This window comes from Aotus nancymaae, unplaced genomic scaffold (genome assembly GCF_030222135.1).
Source record: "Aotus nancymaae isolate 86718 unplaced genomic scaffold, 86718_ANA_hifiasm-v0.15.2.pri h1tg000030l, whole genome shotgun sequence".
Taxonomy (NCBI): Eukaryota; Metazoa; Chordata; class Mammalia; order Primates; family Aotidae; genus Aotus; species Aotus nancymaae.
In genome coordinates, this window is record NW_026988443.1 from 21,352,694 (window position 1) to 21,371,841 (window position 19,148).

At 44.9% G+C, this 19,148-nt stretch overlaps 1 protein-coding gene and 1 long non-coding RNA gene across 2 annotated transcripts in view; one reads left to right on the forward strand and one right to left on the reverse strand.

Moving 5' to 3' along the window:
* The window catches only part of LOC105728030 (uncharacterized), a 31,757-nt gene that overhangs the window by 11,846 nt on the left and 763 nt on the right, over positions 1-19,148 (forward strand). The window contains exons 2-3 of the long non-coding RNA XR_001109907.3: positions 5,457-5,662; positions 13,548-13,596. This is a non-coding gene — a long non-coding RNA (uncharacterized LOC105728030). The remainder of the gene's footprint in view (positions 1-5,456; positions 5,663-13,547; positions 13,597-19,148) is intronic.
* The window catches only part of DYNC1LI2 (dynein cytoplasmic 1 light intermediate chain 2), a 31,476-nt gene continuing 22,126 nt past the window's right edge, over positions 9,799-19,148 (reverse strand). The window contains exons 9-13 of the mRNA XM_012468293.3: positions 18,628-18,687; positions 17,810-17,851; positions 17,298-17,415; positions 15,074-15,190; positions 9,799-12,719 (exon numbers count right to left, since the gene is read on the reverse strand). Of these exons, the coding sequence (XP_012323716.1) occupies positions 12,622-12,719; positions 15,074-15,190; positions 17,298-17,415; positions 17,810-17,851; positions 18,628-18,687 (435 nt within the window). The 3' untranslated portion in view covers positions 9,799-12,621. The remainder of the gene's footprint in view (positions 12,720-15,073; positions 15,191-17,297; positions 17,416-17,809; positions 17,852-18,627; positions 18,688-19,148) is intronic.

Genomic DNA, 19,148 nt, shown 5'->3' on the forward strand with positions numbered 1-19,148 from the left:
AAGACTCCATCTCAAAAAAAAAAAAATGAAAAAAGAAACCAAGATCATGACATAAGGTGTGCTCATTGTTATTGGGCTGTTGCTGCTCCCAGGTCCTCTCAGGGCAAAAAGCTAAGGGATGTGTGCAAACAAACATACACACCTCTACAGCTACAGGGTCTCGTTCTGACACCCAGGCTGGAGTACAGTGGCCCAGTCATGGCTCACCACAGCCTTGGCTTCTCAAGTTCAAGCAGTCCCCCTGCCTCAGCCTCAAGAGTAGCTGGGATTACAGGTGCATGCCACCATGCCCAGCTAATTTTTATATTTTTTGTAGAGATGTGATTTCACAGGCCGGGAGTGGTGGCTCATACCTGTAATCCCAGCACTTTGGGAGGCTGAGGCAGATGGATCACTTGAGGTCAGGAGTTCGAGATCAGCCTGGCCAACATGGTGAAACCCCATCTCTAAAAACAAAAAAACAAACAAAAAAAAAGAGATGGGATTTCACCATGTTGTCCAGGCTGGTCTTGAAATCCCAGGCTCAAACAGTGCACCCACCTTGTCCTCCCAAAGTGCTGGGCTTTACAGGCGTGAGCCACTGGGCCTGGCCTTTTTAAAATTTGTATGCATGAGTACATTGAAGACCATGGGCTGGGCATGGTGGCACATGCCTGTAATCCTAACACTTTGGGAGGTCAAGGAGGGAGGATTGCTTGAGCCTGGGATTTCAAGACCAGTCTGAACAACATGGCAAAACTCCATCTTTACAAAAAAATACAAAAATTAGCTGGGTGTGGTGGTGCATACCTGTAGTCCCAGCTACTCAGGAGGCTGAGGCAGAAGGGCTGCTTCAGCATGGGAGGCAGAGATTGCAGTGAGCCATGTCTGTGCCACTGCACTCCAGCCTGGGCAACAGAGTGAAACCCTGCCTCAAAAAACAAAACAAAACAAACAAACAAAACACTACCCCCTCAAAACCATGAGTTCACACTGATACCTCTAATTCCAGTCCAGTACTACAGAGTTCATTCTAATTTTTGCTTTTCATTATTGCTGCCCCCCTTCTCTGGCAGTAAGAAACCTAGCTCCTATTATCTCTCATACCTTTAACTTCTTTGACGAATGCCTGTATGCAGCCCCTTTCCCATCACCTCCATCCCTGCACAGATGCCCTTGTTACCACATGACCCTGCCCTGAGCCACCCCAGGACACCCATGCCTCCTCTACTCCTAGTAGATGCCCTCCTCATCTATCCTAGTTGATACACTCTCCTCTCCATTAGGGGAGACTACCCATGGGTTTGCTCTCACTCACTTGGTCTCTGACACTGTGCACCCCTGCCACCAACCCCCATCCCCAAAGGAGTATACCCTCTCTACCCTGCTTAGGCTAACACTCTGTGCCAGGCCATTCATCCATTCCTACTCATGGGGACACTCTCTACCCTGCTCAGGTTCCAAACCCTCCTTTGGGTCTCCACAACTCCCCACTCCACCCCCAGGCACAGATACCTGCCATGATCTGTCCACCTAAATGCTTTAGTGCTTAATGGTTGGAGAAGAGCTTGACAAAGATTTTGGTTTTTATTTTGAGCAGAGAGAAGCTGACTTTGGCATTAAAGACATCAGTTAGTCTGTTGCTTCCAGAGTACCAGCCTGGTAGGGGGAGGGCCTACCTTGTCACTCGCATTTTGAGTGTCACCAACCCATGCCCACAGTTCCCTGGAAGATGGCTATGGTTACTGAGCAGAGGCAGGGAGGAGGTCCCAAGAGGCCACATACCTGAAACACATGTTCGGATGCCCGCACATGCAGATGGCAGAAAGCTGCCTTGCCCAAGAAATCAGGCAGTTGCCAGGTGATGGAATTTATGGTGTGCTGAAAGCTTGTCTGCCCTAAAATAGCTCTCTTGTTCAGTCTCAACTAGCAATTTATTTCTCCAGATTTAAGACCTGGTGTTTAGCACTGCCTGGGCTACCAGTTGACTAGCTAGGGAAAGGTATGCAGATTGGGTAGAGGAAGGCCATGAGACAGCAGCAAAATATCATTTCTCATTCCCAACTCTGTTCCTGACTGTGTAGCCTTGGCAACTAATTTCTAAGGTCTTTTCTTTCTTTTTTTTTTTTGAGATGGAGTCATGCTCTGTCACCCAGGCTAGAGTGCAGTGGCGCGATGTCGGCTCACTGAAACCTCTGCCTCCTGGGTTCAAGTGATTGTCCTGCCTCAGCCTCCCAAGTAGCTGGAATTACAGGTACCTGCCACCACGCCCAGCTAATTTTTGTATTTTTAGTAGTGACAAGATTTCACCATCTTGGCCAGGCTGGTCTTGAACTCCTGACCTCACAATCCACCCACCTCAACCTCCCAAAGTGCTGGCATTACAGGTGTGAGCCACCGCACCCAGCCAATTTTTGTATTTTTAGTAGACACAGGATTTCACCACATAGCCAGGCTGGTTTCAAACTCCTGACTTCAGGTCATCCACCCGCCCTAGCCTCCCAAAGTGCTGGGATTACAGGCATGAGCCACCACGCCTGGCCCCTTTCTCTCTTTTTTTGAGACAAGGTCTCACTCTGTCACCTAGGCTGGAGTGCAGTGGTGCAATCATGGCTCCATTACGGGCTCAGCCTGGGCTCAAGCAATTCTCAGCACCCCAGCCTCCAGGGTAGCTAGGACGACAGGCATGTGCCACCATGCCTGGCTAATTTTTTGATTTTTTTGTAGAGACAAAGTCTCACTGTGCTGCCCAGGCTGGTCTCAAACTCCTGGGCTCAAGTGATCCTCCAACCTCAGCCTCTCAAAGTGCTGGGATTACAGGTGTGAGCCACTGCACCTGGTCTCTAAAGCCTTTTCAAGAACTGCGACCTGTCTGTCACACAATTTATTCAGGGCTGGTTCTGTCTGGGGACACTGTCTGCAAGCCAGGCACTGTGCTAGGCACACATCCAGCATCCCTATGAGGGAGATGAGAATCTCCTCACTGCTTTACAGCAGAGGATGCTGAGATTCACAGAGGTTAACTGACATCTCCATGACTACACAACTGTGAAGTTCTGGGGCCAGGACTCTAACTCAAGTCAACCTGAAACAAGTTCCCAGTTGAGACAGCCTAGGTGTTGGGCCTGGAGCTATAGATTACAGTTGTTCTTTTATGTCAGAGCAGTTCTGATTCGGCTCAATGCCAGAAATATTTACGGTTCCAAGTGTGGGGAGAGCCATCTGGCAGAGTGGCTGGTTTAAGGCTGTTCTTGGTGATGATTTCCATGAGGACTCAGTGCCAGCAGCAGCAGATGTTAGCTGAACTCCCCTTGCCTAGGACTGTACTGTCCTATCCATGGACATCCTAGGGGGCAAAAACTCCCAGCATCGTCCTAGTTATGACAAATCCAACTCACAAGTGCTGATTTCCTCTAGGGCTGGAATTGTGTGGGGGAACAGGAGAGATGAAACTGAGAGGCTGAAAGGTACTATCACTAGAGTCCAAATTCCAAGGCTCATAAAAACACGGACCTTTACCAAGCCTCAGAAACTCAGCATGGGAACGTTCTCAAAGGCCATTCTGTGGGACCTGGAAGATGTCCACAGTCAAAGATGTGTCAGACCTACCAGTCACCCATAAAACAAATCAAAACCAAAATCTGTCTAATGCAGTGGTTACCAGACTGGGAAAGGGATAGGGGAAGAGAGGATGTGGAAGGCTGGTTGATGGGTATAAAGTGACAATTAGATAGAAAAGTAAGTTCTGGTATTCTATCGCATAGTAGGGTGACTATGGTTTATAGGAAGGTATTGGCCGGGTGTGGTGGCTCACGCCTGTAAGCCCAACAAGACCAGCCTGGACAACATGATGAACCTCATCTCTACAAAAAATACAAAAATTAGCCGGGCATGGGGTGGCATGCACCTGTAGTCCCAGCTACTTAAGAGGCAAGGTGGGAGTATCCCTTGAGCCCAGGTTAAGGCTGCAGTGAGCCATGACTGCACCATGTACTCCAGTCTGGGTGGCAGAGCGCGACAGTCTAAACATAAATATACCTTCTCAGTTGGGCGCGGTGGCTCACACCTGTAATCCCAGTGCTTGGGAGGCTGAGGTGGGCGGATCACCTGAGGTCAGGAGTTCGAAACCAGCCTGACCAATATGGCGAAACCCCGTCTTAAAAAAAACAATTATATATATATATATATATATATATATATATGTATGTATCTTCTCAACATCCACATATTTTCTATGTACAAAGCTTAAACAATGACAGTATTGTTTCTTCTATACTCCAAAGTTTAATTCCAGGCTAGCATTTGTTAGAAGATTTTGAATAGCTAAAAAACAGATTTACGTCAAACTGTGCCAAATATTTTAAATATCAAGCGCAGATGTAACAGGCCACAGGCTGCATCCCCACTCTTTAAAATAAATTATTGCCTTAAAGAGGCACATACATTGTTAAACTCTTCCCAAAACAAAAACTTAAATGCTTCACATTGGGTTTGCCTCTTCTAGTAGAACTTTAAGTAGTTCTTTAAAGATGATGCTTGGGTAAGTGGATCTGTGCAGGGCAGGGAGGATGGAGGAGCTTGATGATCACTTAGGAATGTCAGTTAATTCAGTTCTATGTAAGAAACAAGTTTGTTACAGAAGAATATTATTATACATGAAAATATCTTTTTTTTTTTTTTTTTTTTTTTTGAGACAGAGTTTCGCTCTTGTTACCCAGGCTGGAGTGCAATGGCGCGATCTCGGCTCACCGCAACCTCCGCCTCCTGGGTTCAGGCAATTCTCCTGCCTCAGCCTCCTGAGTAGCTGGGATTACAGGCACGCGCCACCGTGCCCAGCTAATTTTTTTTTGTATTTTTAGTAGAGACGGGGTTTCACCATGTTGACCAGGATGGTCTCGATCTCTCGACCTCGTGATCCACCCGCCTCGGCCTCCCAAAGTGCTGGGATTACAGGCTTGAGCCACCGCGCCCGGCCGAAAATATCTTAATATTGTCATTAATCTTGAATTTTCACATGGGAAATTTTTTTTTTTTTTTGAGACAGAGTCCCACTCTGTAACCCAGGCTGGAGTGCAGTGGCATGATCTCAGCTCACTGCAATGTCCACCTCCCAGTTCAAGTGATTCTCCTGCTTCAGCCTCCCCAGTAGCTGGGACAGGTACTCACCACCATGCCCAGGTAATTTTTGAATTTTTAGTAGAGATGAGGTTTCACCATGTTGGCCAGGCTGGTCCTGAACTCCTGACCCCAGGTGATCCACCCACCTTGGCCTCCCAAAGTGCTGAGATTACAGGTGTGAGCCACCGTGCCCAGCCAAATTTTCACATGGTAATTTTGTAACAAGGTTAGAAACATTTGAAAGGTTAGGCTTGTCCCATTTGAAATACTGCCCAAGGTTGGGGAAAGCACTTCTTGGCCCACAGAGAATCCAACCCCAATTACTGGCCTCAAACCCCTGCTGTCTCCTCACCCTTCAGGCTGTGAGAATCCATCCATGTCAAGCTCAGGGACAACACTTCCGGCCGTCTTCACTGTGAGCCAGCAGGGTGTGCTGTTCATCTCCAGTGGGAGTTTCAGCTGCTTCCTTCCTCAGGAGACAGCACATACCATCTCTGCCTCATCAATCACAGAGAGCATCAAGACAGCACTTGGCATCCTTTCAGCTATCTGCAGGCCTTACAGGGTAAGGAATACAATACCAAATATTTCTGTCCTTGCTTCTGGAACCCAGGACTCTGTTGTGGCATCCTGTAGGAGCTGCACCAGGGATCATCACAGTGAGCGGTCATAGGATATCCATTCCTCTACACTCTGTTCTCTTCAGAGATGATACTTATGCTACAAACTGAAATGCCACAACCAATAAGGGTAGGTGCTAAGAATGAGGTTGCTGGATCAGTGTTAGAGATGACATCCTAGAGATGTTTTCATGGTCAGCAATTACACTGAAGACCTACCATATGCCAGGCACATGTGTACCTCCTCTAATGTCCACAATGACTGGAAAGAAATTGTATCCCCACTTTACAAAGATGGGAAAAGGAAGCCTAAGAGGGATGAAGTTCTCCAATTTGATTTTCTTGTTTTGCTTCTTAATCAATTTCCTTTCACCTGAACTGCACTTGCTTGATTCAAGTCACCAGAGAATGAACTAGGACTAGAACCCGTTAGCAACCATGTCCTCCCCAACATTCCAGCTGCCTCCCTCCACAGGTGGCTCCCAATCCAGAGGTGGCAGAAGAGGAATTCCAGAGAGATTAGTGGTGTGAGGGCCCCTAAAGGCAGGTCTAAAGGTAGGCCAGCCTCACAGGCACACCTAGGAACGTTTGCACTGGTGAAAGTGTCATAGGGCCTGCCAAGGGCTCCTGCCACAGGCAACGCCTAATGCTCTTCATATCTTAAGAGAAAGGAAATTCCAAGAGGAATGGCAGACACCTCAACTTGCATTTCACAGCAAGATAACTGCAACTTCAGCCCCTTCTCCCTTTGTATAGGATATTGGATATTTTCCCTATCTGCCAATTCTGCTCACCTAACAAGGGTGTCTCCTCCATCGATAATGGCAAGGGGAAAAGGTTGGATAGCAGCACATAGCTGCTTAGGACCACAGATAAAACACTCTCAATTGATACATTTTCCCTATTTGCTTTATTTATTTATTTAGACAGAATCTCACTCTGTCGCCAGGCTAGAGTGCAGGGGTGAGATCTTAGCTCATTGCAACCTCCACCTCTCGGGTTCAGGCAATTCTCCTGCCTCAGCCTCCCGAGTAGCTGTGATACAGGCACATGCCACCACACCCTGCTAACTTTTTTGTATTTTTAGTAGAGACAGGGTTTCACCATGTCGGCCAGCATGGTCTTGATCTCTTGACCTCATGATCCACCTACCTCAGCATCCTAAAGTGCTGGTATTACAGGCATGAGCCACTGTGCCTGGCTTTTTTTTTTTTTTTTTGAGATGCAGTCTTCCTTTGTCGCCCAGGCTGGAGTGCAGTGACACCATCTCAGCTCACTGCAACCTCTGCCTCCTGGGTTCAAGTGATACTCCTGCCTCAGGCTCCCAAATAGCTGGGACCACAGGCATGCACCACCATACCCGGCTAATTTTTATATTTTTAGTAGAGAGGGGGGTTTCACCATGTTGGCCAGGCTGGTCTTCAACTCTGGACCTCATGATCTGCCCACTTAGGCCTCCCAAAGTGCTGGGATTACAGGCGTAAGCCACCACACCTGGGCCCCCAGCTGCTTTAAATGAGCACAAAGTATCAGCATAGCACCATGATTAGCTCAAACTCAGAAACTAGACTGCCTGGGTTCAAATTCTAGCTGGGACCTTAGTAGCTACTTACCTTATCCATGCCTTAATATCCTCATCTGGAAACTATGATGGACATGACAGCAGAGTTGTTATGAAGTTCAAATCAGTTTGTATAAACCATCTAGAAGACTGACTAGTAGCCAGGCACGGTGGCTCACACCTGTCATAGCAGCATTCTGGGAGGCTGAGGCTGGCGAATCACCTGAGGTCAGGAGTTTGAGACCAGCCTGGCCAATAAAGTGAAACCCCGTCTCTACTAAAAATACAAAAATTAGCCGGGCACAGTGGCATGTCCCTGTAATCCCAGCTACTTGGGAGGCTGAGGCAGGAGAATTGCCTGAACCTGGGAGGCGGAGGTTGCAGTGAGCCAAGATCACGCCAACGCACTCCAGCCTGGGCGACAGAGCAAGACTCCATTTCAAAAAAATAAAATTAAAATAGAAGAGTGACTGGTATACAGAAATCTCTAATGTAAACAACTGCTATTACAATGTTAATACCCATATCATCAAATAACATAATCCTAAACACATTTATTCACTGAACTTCCTAACTCAATTTTAAGACAAAATATAACAATGAATTAATAATCTGTACAAGTGTGGACAGGCACGCAGACTGGTATGACCTCTATACTGGAAGGGATTTTGATAATATCTAACAACTACAGACACACATTTACCTTTTGAGTAGGTAGGCTCACTGCTAGGAATTTACCCTGAAGATACATCTCCAAAATAAAACACAAGATATGCAGGTTACTCACTGCAGCATTAGGTGTAGTAATATAAGACTGCAAACATCCTAAATGCCCACTTACAAGAGACTGGTTGAATAAGCAAGATACGTTACATAATTGAGTATGATGTAGCCATAAACAAGAATAAACATCTCTATGAACTAATATAAACCAACTTACAGGCAATGTTAAGTGAAAAAGTAGATATGGTATGTCCATTCAAAGGCCTACAAGTAATAGCACTCAGTAAAACTAAGTATGCCTATAATCCAGACCTTGGTTTCCAAAAACCAATCTCCCACTATAAGAAACCAGGTCTCCAGCCAACGTGATGGCTCACGCCTGTAATCCCAGCACTTTGGGAGGCTGAGAAGGGTGGATCACCTGAGGTTGGGAGCTCGAGACCAGCCTGGCCAACATCGTGAAACTCATCTCTACTAAAAATACAAAAATTAGCCAGGTGTGGTGGCAGGCGCCTGTAATCCCATTACTCAGGAGGCTGAGGCAGGACAATCGGTTGAACCTCGCTGCAGTGAGCCAAGATCACACCATTGTACTACAGCCTGGGCAACAGAGTGAGACTCTGTCTCCAAAAAACAACCAGGGCTCCTTGGAAAAATGGCTGATTCCAGGTCAAAGACAGGGAAAATGCAAGGTGAGCCTGGAACATCTTTTTGTGCCAGAAAGTAAGAAACTGCTCAGAGATGAATGGGAGCATGTCAAAAGGACAGTTATATCTGTTAAGAGTATAGTATCCAGAATACATAAAGAATTCTTATAACCCAACAATAAAAAGTCAAATAGGCCAGGTGCAGTGGCTCATGTCTGTAATCCCAGCATATGGGAGGCTGAGGCAGGAAGACCACTTTTGAGCCTGGGAGGTCACGGCTACAATAAGCCATGACCAAGCTACTACACTCCAGCCCGGGCAACAAAGTGAGACCCTGTCTCAAAAACAAACACAAAAAAACAAAAGAGGCAAATAACCGAATTTAAAAATGAGCAAAGAATCTGAATATACATTTTTCCAAAGATATATAAATGGCCAACACACACATCAAAAGATGCTCCTTAACATCATTAGTCACTGAGATACCTACCACCTTCATACTCATGACAATGGCTGTAAGTTTTCTTTTTGTTTTTTTGGAGATGGAGTCTCACTCTGACGCTGGGCTACAGTGCTGGAGTAGATTGGTGTGATCTCCGCTCACTGCAACCTCCACCTCCTATGTTCAAGCAATTCTCCTCCCTCAGCCTCCCGAGTAGCCTGAATTACAGGCATCTGCCCACATCCAGCTAATATTTGTATTTTTTTTTTTTTTAGTAGAGACGGGTTTCACCATGTTGGCCAGGCTGGTCTCAAACTCCTGATCTCAGGTGATCTACCCTCCTCAGCCTCCCAAAGTGCTGAGATTACAGGCAGGAGCCACCACACCCGGCCAGCTGTAATTAAAAAAAAAAAAAAAAAAAACCAGACTGGGTGTGGTGGCTCACATCTATAACTCCAGCACTTTGGAAGGCCAACGTGGGAGAACTATTTGAGGCCAGAAGTTCAAGAGCAGCCTCGGCAACCTCCGTCTCTAAAAAATAAGATAAAATAAATATGGCTTTATGATGTTATTCTTTCCAGAATTTCTGACAATTTCAAGTGAGACAGGTAAACATTTTTAGTTATGTGACCAGATATCCCATATGATTAGCAGACAATTCGATGTATCTCCAGTGGGATGATTTACCATAAAGAAAGCCACCAAAAATTGTAAGCAGTCTGGATTCGTGTTTATTGAAGCCAGTAATTAAAGACATCTTTTTTTCCCCAGGACTAGAAAGCAAGGTTCCACATGACTGCATACTGCACCCAGACAGAGCCACACCCCTGGACTAAGGCTGGTGGGGGATAATCTGCAGTCCTAATTTTAAGTTAGAAACACCAGTAAATTTAGTATACAGGCAACAGTGAACTTTCACTTACAGCATCAACATTGTTAAGGTCATGATGTACAAAGCAGTCACTTTCAACTTTGTTAAATTAATAAAACATGACAATGTCTTCAGTTTAAATACTGATTCTAAAATGCCAATCAAAAAAAAAAGTGCAAACAAAATAACATAGTCTAGCAGCATATCTGTTGCATTTTTAGGAAAGATCAATTCTTGGCCGTTATCTTGGCCACATATTCAAAGTTGGGCTTTTCTTTGATTTTTTTATTTTAAAGACAAACAGCAGATGTAACCATTATAATGTGCATAAATAGTCATAAAATTGTCTTTAACAGTCTTCCAGACAAGTGTACTCTGCAAATAAAATGAATTTTACTTTAAAAAGTAAAGGCTGTTTATTATTTGGCCTTTGGTTCCAATGCTGGAAAACCCAAAATAACAAAACTCATCTCCCTTCCTCCCACCTCCCAAAAAGAACCCTGCAGCTCCCCAAAGTTGGTAGACTTTGGCAACCACTGAGCACGTGACACTATGTATCAGTTTTTTCTGATACTAGGAGCATCCACTTGTCATGAGTAAATAAAAGTGGTCTCCAAGAAACCTTCCTTCACAAGACATGTGTCTTAGCATTTCATCAGTTTTAGTATATTTTATATTGACACAAAAAGTGCTTATCAGTTCAAATGATAAAAAATAAAAATTAAAATTCTGCATTAAAATTTAAAATTATACCATATCCCTCTTAGGCATGTGCCTTTCCAGGAATTCTCGTTTCTGAGGTCACTCATTTAACTCCCAGGGACTAAGTGACCCTACTTTTAGTGCGGCCACAAGCTGTTTGGCATCTATTGGTCACTATACCACGATTCTCATTCTACAGTCAGTTAACTCTCATTACCTAGACAACCTGGTAACTGGAAGCCACAATATGTTTTTTTTTTTTTAAAAACTGAATTAAAAAAGGAAAAAAAAAGTATATTTGAACAATAAAACTGGCACAAGAAACATTTCTGTCAGAAAGGCAAGTTGATACTCAGCTTTCTTCTTAACAGTGTTCAGACCTTTACGAAAGCAATTCAAGACAGTCTTAAGAGTCTTGTACACAACACAGGATATTAAGTTATCCCCAGTACTACATTAGTGGTCAGTCAAATCTGGTATGTAAAAGTAATTACATTAGGGAAGTTATGCTTAGACACAGTACAACAAACATTCATATAAAAAAAGTAAACTCCACATGGTGAACTGTGGTTTTTTTCCCTTAGTTTGACAATATTTTATACATTAAATTCATGGTAGTGTTTGTAATTAAATGCTGTCATATATAAAATTAAAAGTGCCATTTCAAATCCACAGCAATCATTTCCAGAATGGTGTATGACATGACAATGTGCATGAATTTGCCCTAAGTGGGGAGACACCTGAAACTCTTATTTCCGTAAGAAAAAAAATGCTACATTTTATGAAAACACATAACAACAGAAATGTATCATTTCCATTTTCAGTATAAAACAATCACACTTATCTGTCCATCTGATAGCACTGATCAGACCAAGAAGCTAGGACAAGACCCCTTTGCATTAGTGGAACTCCGTGAAGCTTTCCACAGATCATAAGGCAGGGAGTGGTATAAGCCAATTAACCAGAGTGCAATTACATTAAAAACCTCCTGAAAACTTTCTGTGGCACATTGCATTATAGTAAAATGAGAGGTTGATCACCCATTTCTATTAGTAGGCCAGCCTGTGGTAATAAAAATGAAAAATTTAATTTAAAAAACCAAGCAGGAGCTATTTTGAAAACAAAATTCAAAGTAAACTAATTCTGTAACTGCTGACTTTGAAGACATCCCACAGTGACTGTCTGCCCCACAACACATATTTGTGGCACCCAGCACCTCTCACGAGGACATAGCTGGGCCAAGCACATGGGTCCTGGGCAGCTGCCATCGTTCCTACCCCTGGGTCAGCCCCACCTGACTCAGGCACCCCCACAATTAATACATCTTTCAAAAGTTAAAGATGCATTCAGAATAAGCCTAATTCCAATTTTGCGTAGTGTTTTGTCTGGAAATGCTTCTAACAATGATTCTTCGATTTCTACTGAACACACAGTATTTACTAACACTGCTCATCTCTTCCTTCCTCCACCTCCCCCAACATTCAACTTCCCCACCATCACTTCTCTCATTACTCCTTCTGGTCTTTCTTTCCTGGACTTTCTGCTACTTAATCTGCTTCCCAAGAACAAGTGAATTTGCTAACATGAAACTGGTCAGACTAACCATCATCTTACCAATGATTTCTTGGTCTCATTTGCTCCACCCTGATAGAAAGTGGGCCCTCTTTCTATCACTCTAACTTCCCCTCCACAAGAAGCCCAGATGTGCTTGCTTCCCACAAAAGAGCCACATGCCTGAGAGTCCAAGGGTTATCCTTAACAAAGGGGTCTGACATGGCACCTTCCTAAATGTGCATTTCACACTCAGACAAGCCAATGAAGTTTTTTTTTTTTTTTTAAAGTTCATCTCCCCTGCCCCAAAAAACTGATAGCATGTGCCGTATCAGAAAAATCCTGGTCTTAGCAGATCAATATACATAGTTATTTGGTCATTCGACATATGCACTTTTTAAGGAGGTTCAGGCTTCATTTTCTGTTGAGTTTGTTACCATAGAGTCTGGCTTTCGAGTCATTCTATCCAGTTCTTCCTGAACATTTGACAAAACAGTCTTTTGTCCTGGGGAAAAAAAAAGGCAAAGTAATGATGTGAGAAGAAACAATGTATTTTTTAAAGGAGAATTTAAAATTATACAGCCTTCTATAATCACCTGATGACAGTAACCTTAGTAAGAATGAGAGCCTTTTTCCACTGCAGTGGAGAGGAGACCCCAACTCAACGAATCTTAATCCTAAAAGTCACAGGCCAGTGCTTCCTCCCAACTAGGTAACTTGACTGCTCCCTCGGGGCAGGGAAGGGAAAGGTGCCTTTGTGCCAAACTCAAGAACCTTTCTGAAAACCCTCTCACCATCCAACCCTGACCCCTGTGCCCTCTCACCACCATCTTCCTAGAGGTGGTATCCAAATTTCAGCAATACAGGAAACTATTTTCTTTGCCCAAGATAGGTGTTTAGGTTTTGTTTCTAATTACAACATTCTAGACTAACTCACATGGATAGCCTGAAAACATTGTGTTTCAATAAAAATATAAGACTATAGCCAGATAATTCAATCCTGCACAAAGTCTGTACTCGTGTTTTTCTGCTGTCAAATACTAATGGGTCCAGAAATGGGGATCTATTTCCCAGTAGGGAATACTACCAGCCCAGTCTGGGCCACTAGAACAGACTCTGAGTTTCTTAGAATGTGGGAGCCACTGGAGGCCCAGGCTGCCCCAAGGAAGGAGTGATTTCCTAAGGGTCTCCTCTGCCCTGAAGACATCAGTTAAGGAAAACACTGTATAACTATACCTTATAACCAATGGAAAATGGAAAGCAAAAGCCCCTTAAAATGTCCTCCAGCTTTCTGGGAAAATGTGTAATTCCTAATAAACATGTTTTGTTTCAGAGATCCTCTAAAACACAGACCTGCCCTACCTGCCCACATGGAAAGACAGGTAAATGGCTGCCACAGAGGTGTGTATGTGACAAGTGGGGAGCTTCAGGGAAGAGGAGGTACTGACTCTGCAATGAGACACTGAAGGTTCACAGGTTCTAGTTCACAGCAAGACTGGGGGCAGTGGGATAAACAAAAATCCTTACAAAGCATCACAGAAAATTAAATTGAACAAATAAAATGTCACTGGTTCACAACAACTGGCTTTAGTATAATAAAAAAAAAATTAAAAGTAGCCTAGGCGCAGTAGCTCCCGCCTGTAATCCCAGCACTTTGGGAGGCCAAGGCAGGCAGATCACCTGAGGTCAAGAGTTTGAAAACAGCCTGGCCAACATGGCAAAACCCCATCTCTACTAAAAATACAAAAAAATTAGCCAGATGTGGTATCATGCACCTGTAGTCCCAGCTACTCGGGAGGCTGAGGCAAGAGAATCGCTTGAACCCAGGCAGCAGAGGTTGGCAGTAAGCTGAGACTGCGACACTGCACTCCAGCTTGGGTGACAGAGTGAGACTCTGTCTCTACTGGAAAAAAAAAAAAAAAAAAGTAGGCTGGGCGTGGTGCCTCATGCCTGTAATCCCAGCACTTTGGGAGGCCGAGGCAGGCAGATCACGAGGTCAAGAGATCGAGACTATCCTGGCCAACATGGTGAAACCCCATCTCTACTAAAACTACAAAAGTTTAGCTGGGCATGGTGGCACAGTCTCAGCTACTTGGGAGGCTGAGGCAGAGTAATTGCTTGAACCGGGAGGCGGAGGTTGCAGTGAACCAAGATTGCGCCACTGCACTACAGCCTGGCAACAGAATTAGACTCCGTCCCCAAAAAAAAAAAAAAAAAAATTAAAAATGTCAGCCAGGCATAGTGGCTCACGCCTATAATCCCAACACTTTGGGAGGCCAAGGCAAGTAGATCACCTGAGGTCAAGAGTTCAAGACCAGCCTTGCCAACATGATGAAACCCATCTCTACTGAAAATACAAAAAATTAACTGGGCATGGTGGTGGGTGCCTGTAATCCCAGCTACTCAGGAGGGTGAGGCAGGAGAATTGCTTGAACTCAGGAGGCTGAGGCTGCAGTGAGCTGAGACTGTGCCACTGCACTCCAGCCTGGGCAACAAGAACAAAACTCCGTCTTGGGAAAAAATGCCACTGGTTCACCCTCCATGGACTATGACTTCTATTGGAGAGGTTCTACACCAGGGCCACATACGTAATTTAGTCTATACCTTGAGACTCACCTAACAGCCAGTTCCCAAGAACCCAAATGTACACAAATCCCACTCTCAATGTGCCAAGGAAACCTGCATGGCAGTAAGGCAATCCCACTAAAAGCACGGCACACTGCTCAGTAGGAAGCAAAGACCTGCTTCCTTGCTTGGCTATTCAGGACACTACGAGGTCTGCAGGGCAAATGTCTGCCTCTCCATCCTTGCAGTACTGCTCAACCACAAGAGTCGCAGGTCTCCAGAGCCCTTCTGTACCTGACTTCTTGGCTGTGCTCTGCACCCCACCAGCACCAGGACTTCCAGGAGAGCCTGTCTTTTTACTCAAAAGACTGTTGAAGAAGCTGGCCAACACCCCTTCACTTGCTGCATTATCTAAGGAAAATTAAGGGGGAAAAAAGCATCATATAAGCTGGAAGACTTAAAATTAAAACCCTAGTTCTCAGCTTGGAATTAGCCACTTGTGGCTATCAACTTCCTAACATATTGATAACATTCATTTGCTATGATGCCTTTACACTGCTACTGCGGAGGCTAATTAGCACAATTACTAAGTGGAACCATGTTTACATTTCCCATTTGTTTGGGGGCAGAATAGATAACCTGTGCTCCACACCACCTCCCTGTCCATGAGACAGTGTTTTTTCAAAGTTGTGTGAGCACTTAACACTCCAAACTTGCTATGAAAAGCCCACATCCTGAATAGAAGACACCCATCAAACATGCAACCATTAAATACAATTGTTTTTTAATGGTTTTATTGCAGGCAGTATCTCTGGGTATCACTAAGTCACTGGGATAAAAACTACTTAAACTGAATTGTAATTGAGCTTGACAAGAGAAGTGAAGGGGGAAAAATCCCCCGAATTCATAAATAGTAATAATATAAACATAATGAGAAACAAAGCTAAGGATTCAAAATACACATTTTAAAGTGATTTCCTGAGTCAGGCGTGGTGTCAGCGCCTGTAATCCCATTACCTGGGAGACCAAGGGGGTAGAACTGCTTGAGGCTAGGAGCTTGAGACCAGCCTGGGCATAGTTAACTGAGACCCCTATCTCTACAAAAAAATTTTTTGTTTTTTTGACATGGAGTCTCGCTCTGTTGCCCAGGCTGGAGTACAGTGGCGCAATCTGGGCTCACTGCAGCCTCTGCCTCGTGGGCTCAAGCGATTCTCCTGCCTCAGCCTCCTGAGTAGCTGAGATTACAGGTGCCCACCATCATGCCTGGCTAATTTTTGCATTTTTAGTACAGACAAGGTTTCACCATGTTGGCCAGGCTGGTCTCGAACTCCTGACCTCAAGTGATCTGCCTGCCTCAGTCTCCCAAAATGCTGAGACTGCAGGATTACAGGCGTGAGTCAGTCTTACTGCCACCCTGGCAGGAGTGTGGTGGCAATAATTATAGCTCACTGCAGCCTCAATGCCCTGGGCTCAAGCGATCCTGCCACTTCATCCAGTTGAGTGGCTGGTACTAGAGGCAAGCACCATCATGCCCAGCTAATTTTAAAATTTTTTGTAGAGATGAGGTCTCACTATGTTGCCCAGGTTGGTCTAAAACTCTTGAGCTCAAGAGATCCTCCCACCTTGGCCTCCCAAAGTACTAGTATTATAAGCATAATCAGAACTCTAGAGGCAGAGGTTTAATTTTTTTTAATTAAATTTTAAAAATATTTTTTAAATTTTTTTAAAATTTAATTAAAATTTTTTTTAAAAAATCAGCTGTGTGGCCAGGCGTGGTGGCTCACGCTTATAATCCCAGCACTTTGGGAGGGTGAGGTGGGCAGATCATGAGGTCAGGAGATCGAGAACAGAGAACATCCTAGCCAACATGGTGAAACCCTGTCTCTACTAAAATACAAAAAATGAGCCGGGCATGATGGCGCACACCTGTAGTCCCAGCTACTCGGGAGGCTGAGGCAGGGGAATCACTTGAACGGGGGCGGTGGAGGTTGCACTGAGCTGAGATCACGCCACTGAACTCTAGCTTGGCGACAGAGCAAGACTCCATCTCAAAAAAAAAAAAAATTAGCTGGGCATGGTGGCACACGCCTGTAGTCTCAGCTACTCAGGAATTGAGGTGGAAGTTTGAGTCCAGGAGTTTGAAACTGCAGTGCGCTATGATTGCATCACTGCACCCCAGGATGGGTGACAGAGTAAGACCCTGTCTCTAAAAAAAAAAAATAAACCGACCTTTTATTTTGCATTCTTTTCTGAAGGAATGTGCAGGGCCTAAGTGAGGTCTCACACAGAGCCAGGTGCATGGGCTACCAATTCCAACAAAGAAACAGGCCCTGGTCTCTGCCTACCACAGGCCTTCTTCCTCTGGGAGAGGGGAAATGGAAAGTAGCCCTTATTGGGGAAGAGAATAGCCCAGCTCTCATGGGTCTCCACCTTACAGACCCAACCACCCAGCCCCTGCAGGGCTCAGGTCTAAAACTAAACTACTCTCCACAGAGATATACTTTTGATGAATACATACTTTTGATGTTTGGGTCTGGCTTCTTAACTGACGTGCCTGGGGAGGAGCTAGGCACACTGGCTGGCCCTCCCCGACCCTGGGTCCTTGGAGAGCCAGAGGGTCCTCTTGCAGGAGATTCCTAAGTCCAAAAGCAGCTAACATCACACACAGGCATTAACAACAACAAAAAATACATATCCCACAAATGGAGACATGCTTCTGCAGGAAATTTTTCAAAGGCTATGGTACAGGACTGGGAGTACACTCCCAACTCAAGCCCTTTCTGGATCTGTTTCTCCTGAGAGAAAGACATCCAGATAACAAAGCCAGCTCACTCTAATTCCCAGAGTTGTGTTTTCATCAGAAACTTCTTGAGTTTCTTTTACGTTCCTGGTCATGGGTTTTTAGGGAAGCCAAATTCCTACTGAAAATACAAAACCCACACAAATATAAGCTCTCACAAATAATAGCATAAAGTTTGACGACACCTACAACACTGGGCCCTGACCCTCTGTTTAGCATAAGGTACTCACGGAGGCTCTCGTGGGCGTGGCTGGCTGCTTGGCAAGGAGTGACTGCAAAGAGAGGGACAAACTGGCCATTAACCAAGGCCTGCATAGTACACTGAAGGGCTAGAGAAAAATTTACTCCAAGTATTCCACTAGAGGGCAATATTAACAACTAAATCCTGTTTTATACTATAAATGCAAAAAATTTTAATTGAGCAGTTTGGTATACGGTGAAAAAAAATACTCCAAGTAACCAGTTTTGAAGCTAAGGAAGCAAGCAAGGCACAGAAAGGAGGAACAGTTGGAAAAAGAACCATCAAAACCTCCTGCTGACCTGCCTGTACCATTGGGCAGACGACAGGCGGACCCAGGATATGTCTAACTGTAATCTGGGTAAAAGAAATGTGAAGTTGGGTTTGTATTCTAAACTGTCAGCTTGGGGAAGTTCCTCTCCTCACCTGCAAAATGGGCATCACCTGCCTTTATGCACAGGGCTGTGTGGGGCTACATGAAATAACAGAAGTGTGGGCAGGTTACTTGGTAAACTGTCAACATAGGAAGTATTATGCCAGAAAACCTGCATTTCCAAGGAAAGAGCACTTAAACGACACTAATCCTACTACTGCTGTAGGAGAGTCTGCACGGCAGACAGGTGATCTCCTAAGGCAGGTGGTCAATCCCCAACTAATCCTAGAAATAGGAAGGAATGAGGAGACGTGGTCTCAATCCCTCTACCACTGCAAGCTCTTTGTGACTCCCCACATGCAGACACCCCCAAACCCACCCTAGGAACTGGCATTTCATGCATCAGAAGGCCTCTGTTCTAACCTCACTGGTCTTACCTGTTGCTTCATTAGGAACACCTGCTCATCTTCTGCTGCCAACTCTTTGTCGTGGACCAGCTGTGAAGCAACATAAACATTTGTGGCCACAGGCCAAGAATACTCCCAACCACTGTCAAAGTTCATGCCAAAAGAAGAGTCTGAGGTTCGGGCTTCAACACAGGTCTAGGGGATCCCTGCTGAGACTACAGAGTAATATTTTTCTAGCCTGGCACAGACCTCTCCTAAAACAAGCCATGGCATGTAGTCAACTGGCATTTTTTGTCTGCAGAACATCACATGAGGGGATCCAGTAACAGTAATCCAGAGGCAACAGCAGCACTGGCAGGACTTAATGGGAAACACCACCAACTCCACGTGGGCATTCCATCACTCCTGCCCACTGCCCTGAGCCATTTACATAAAACCAGATCCCATTTAAAGATCAACAAAAAGGCCCTGGGGCTCACTGCTGACCCCCATCCCCTACCCCCAGCACCCCGCTGCCAATTTATACAACCTGTGTAAGACCTGTTTCTTTA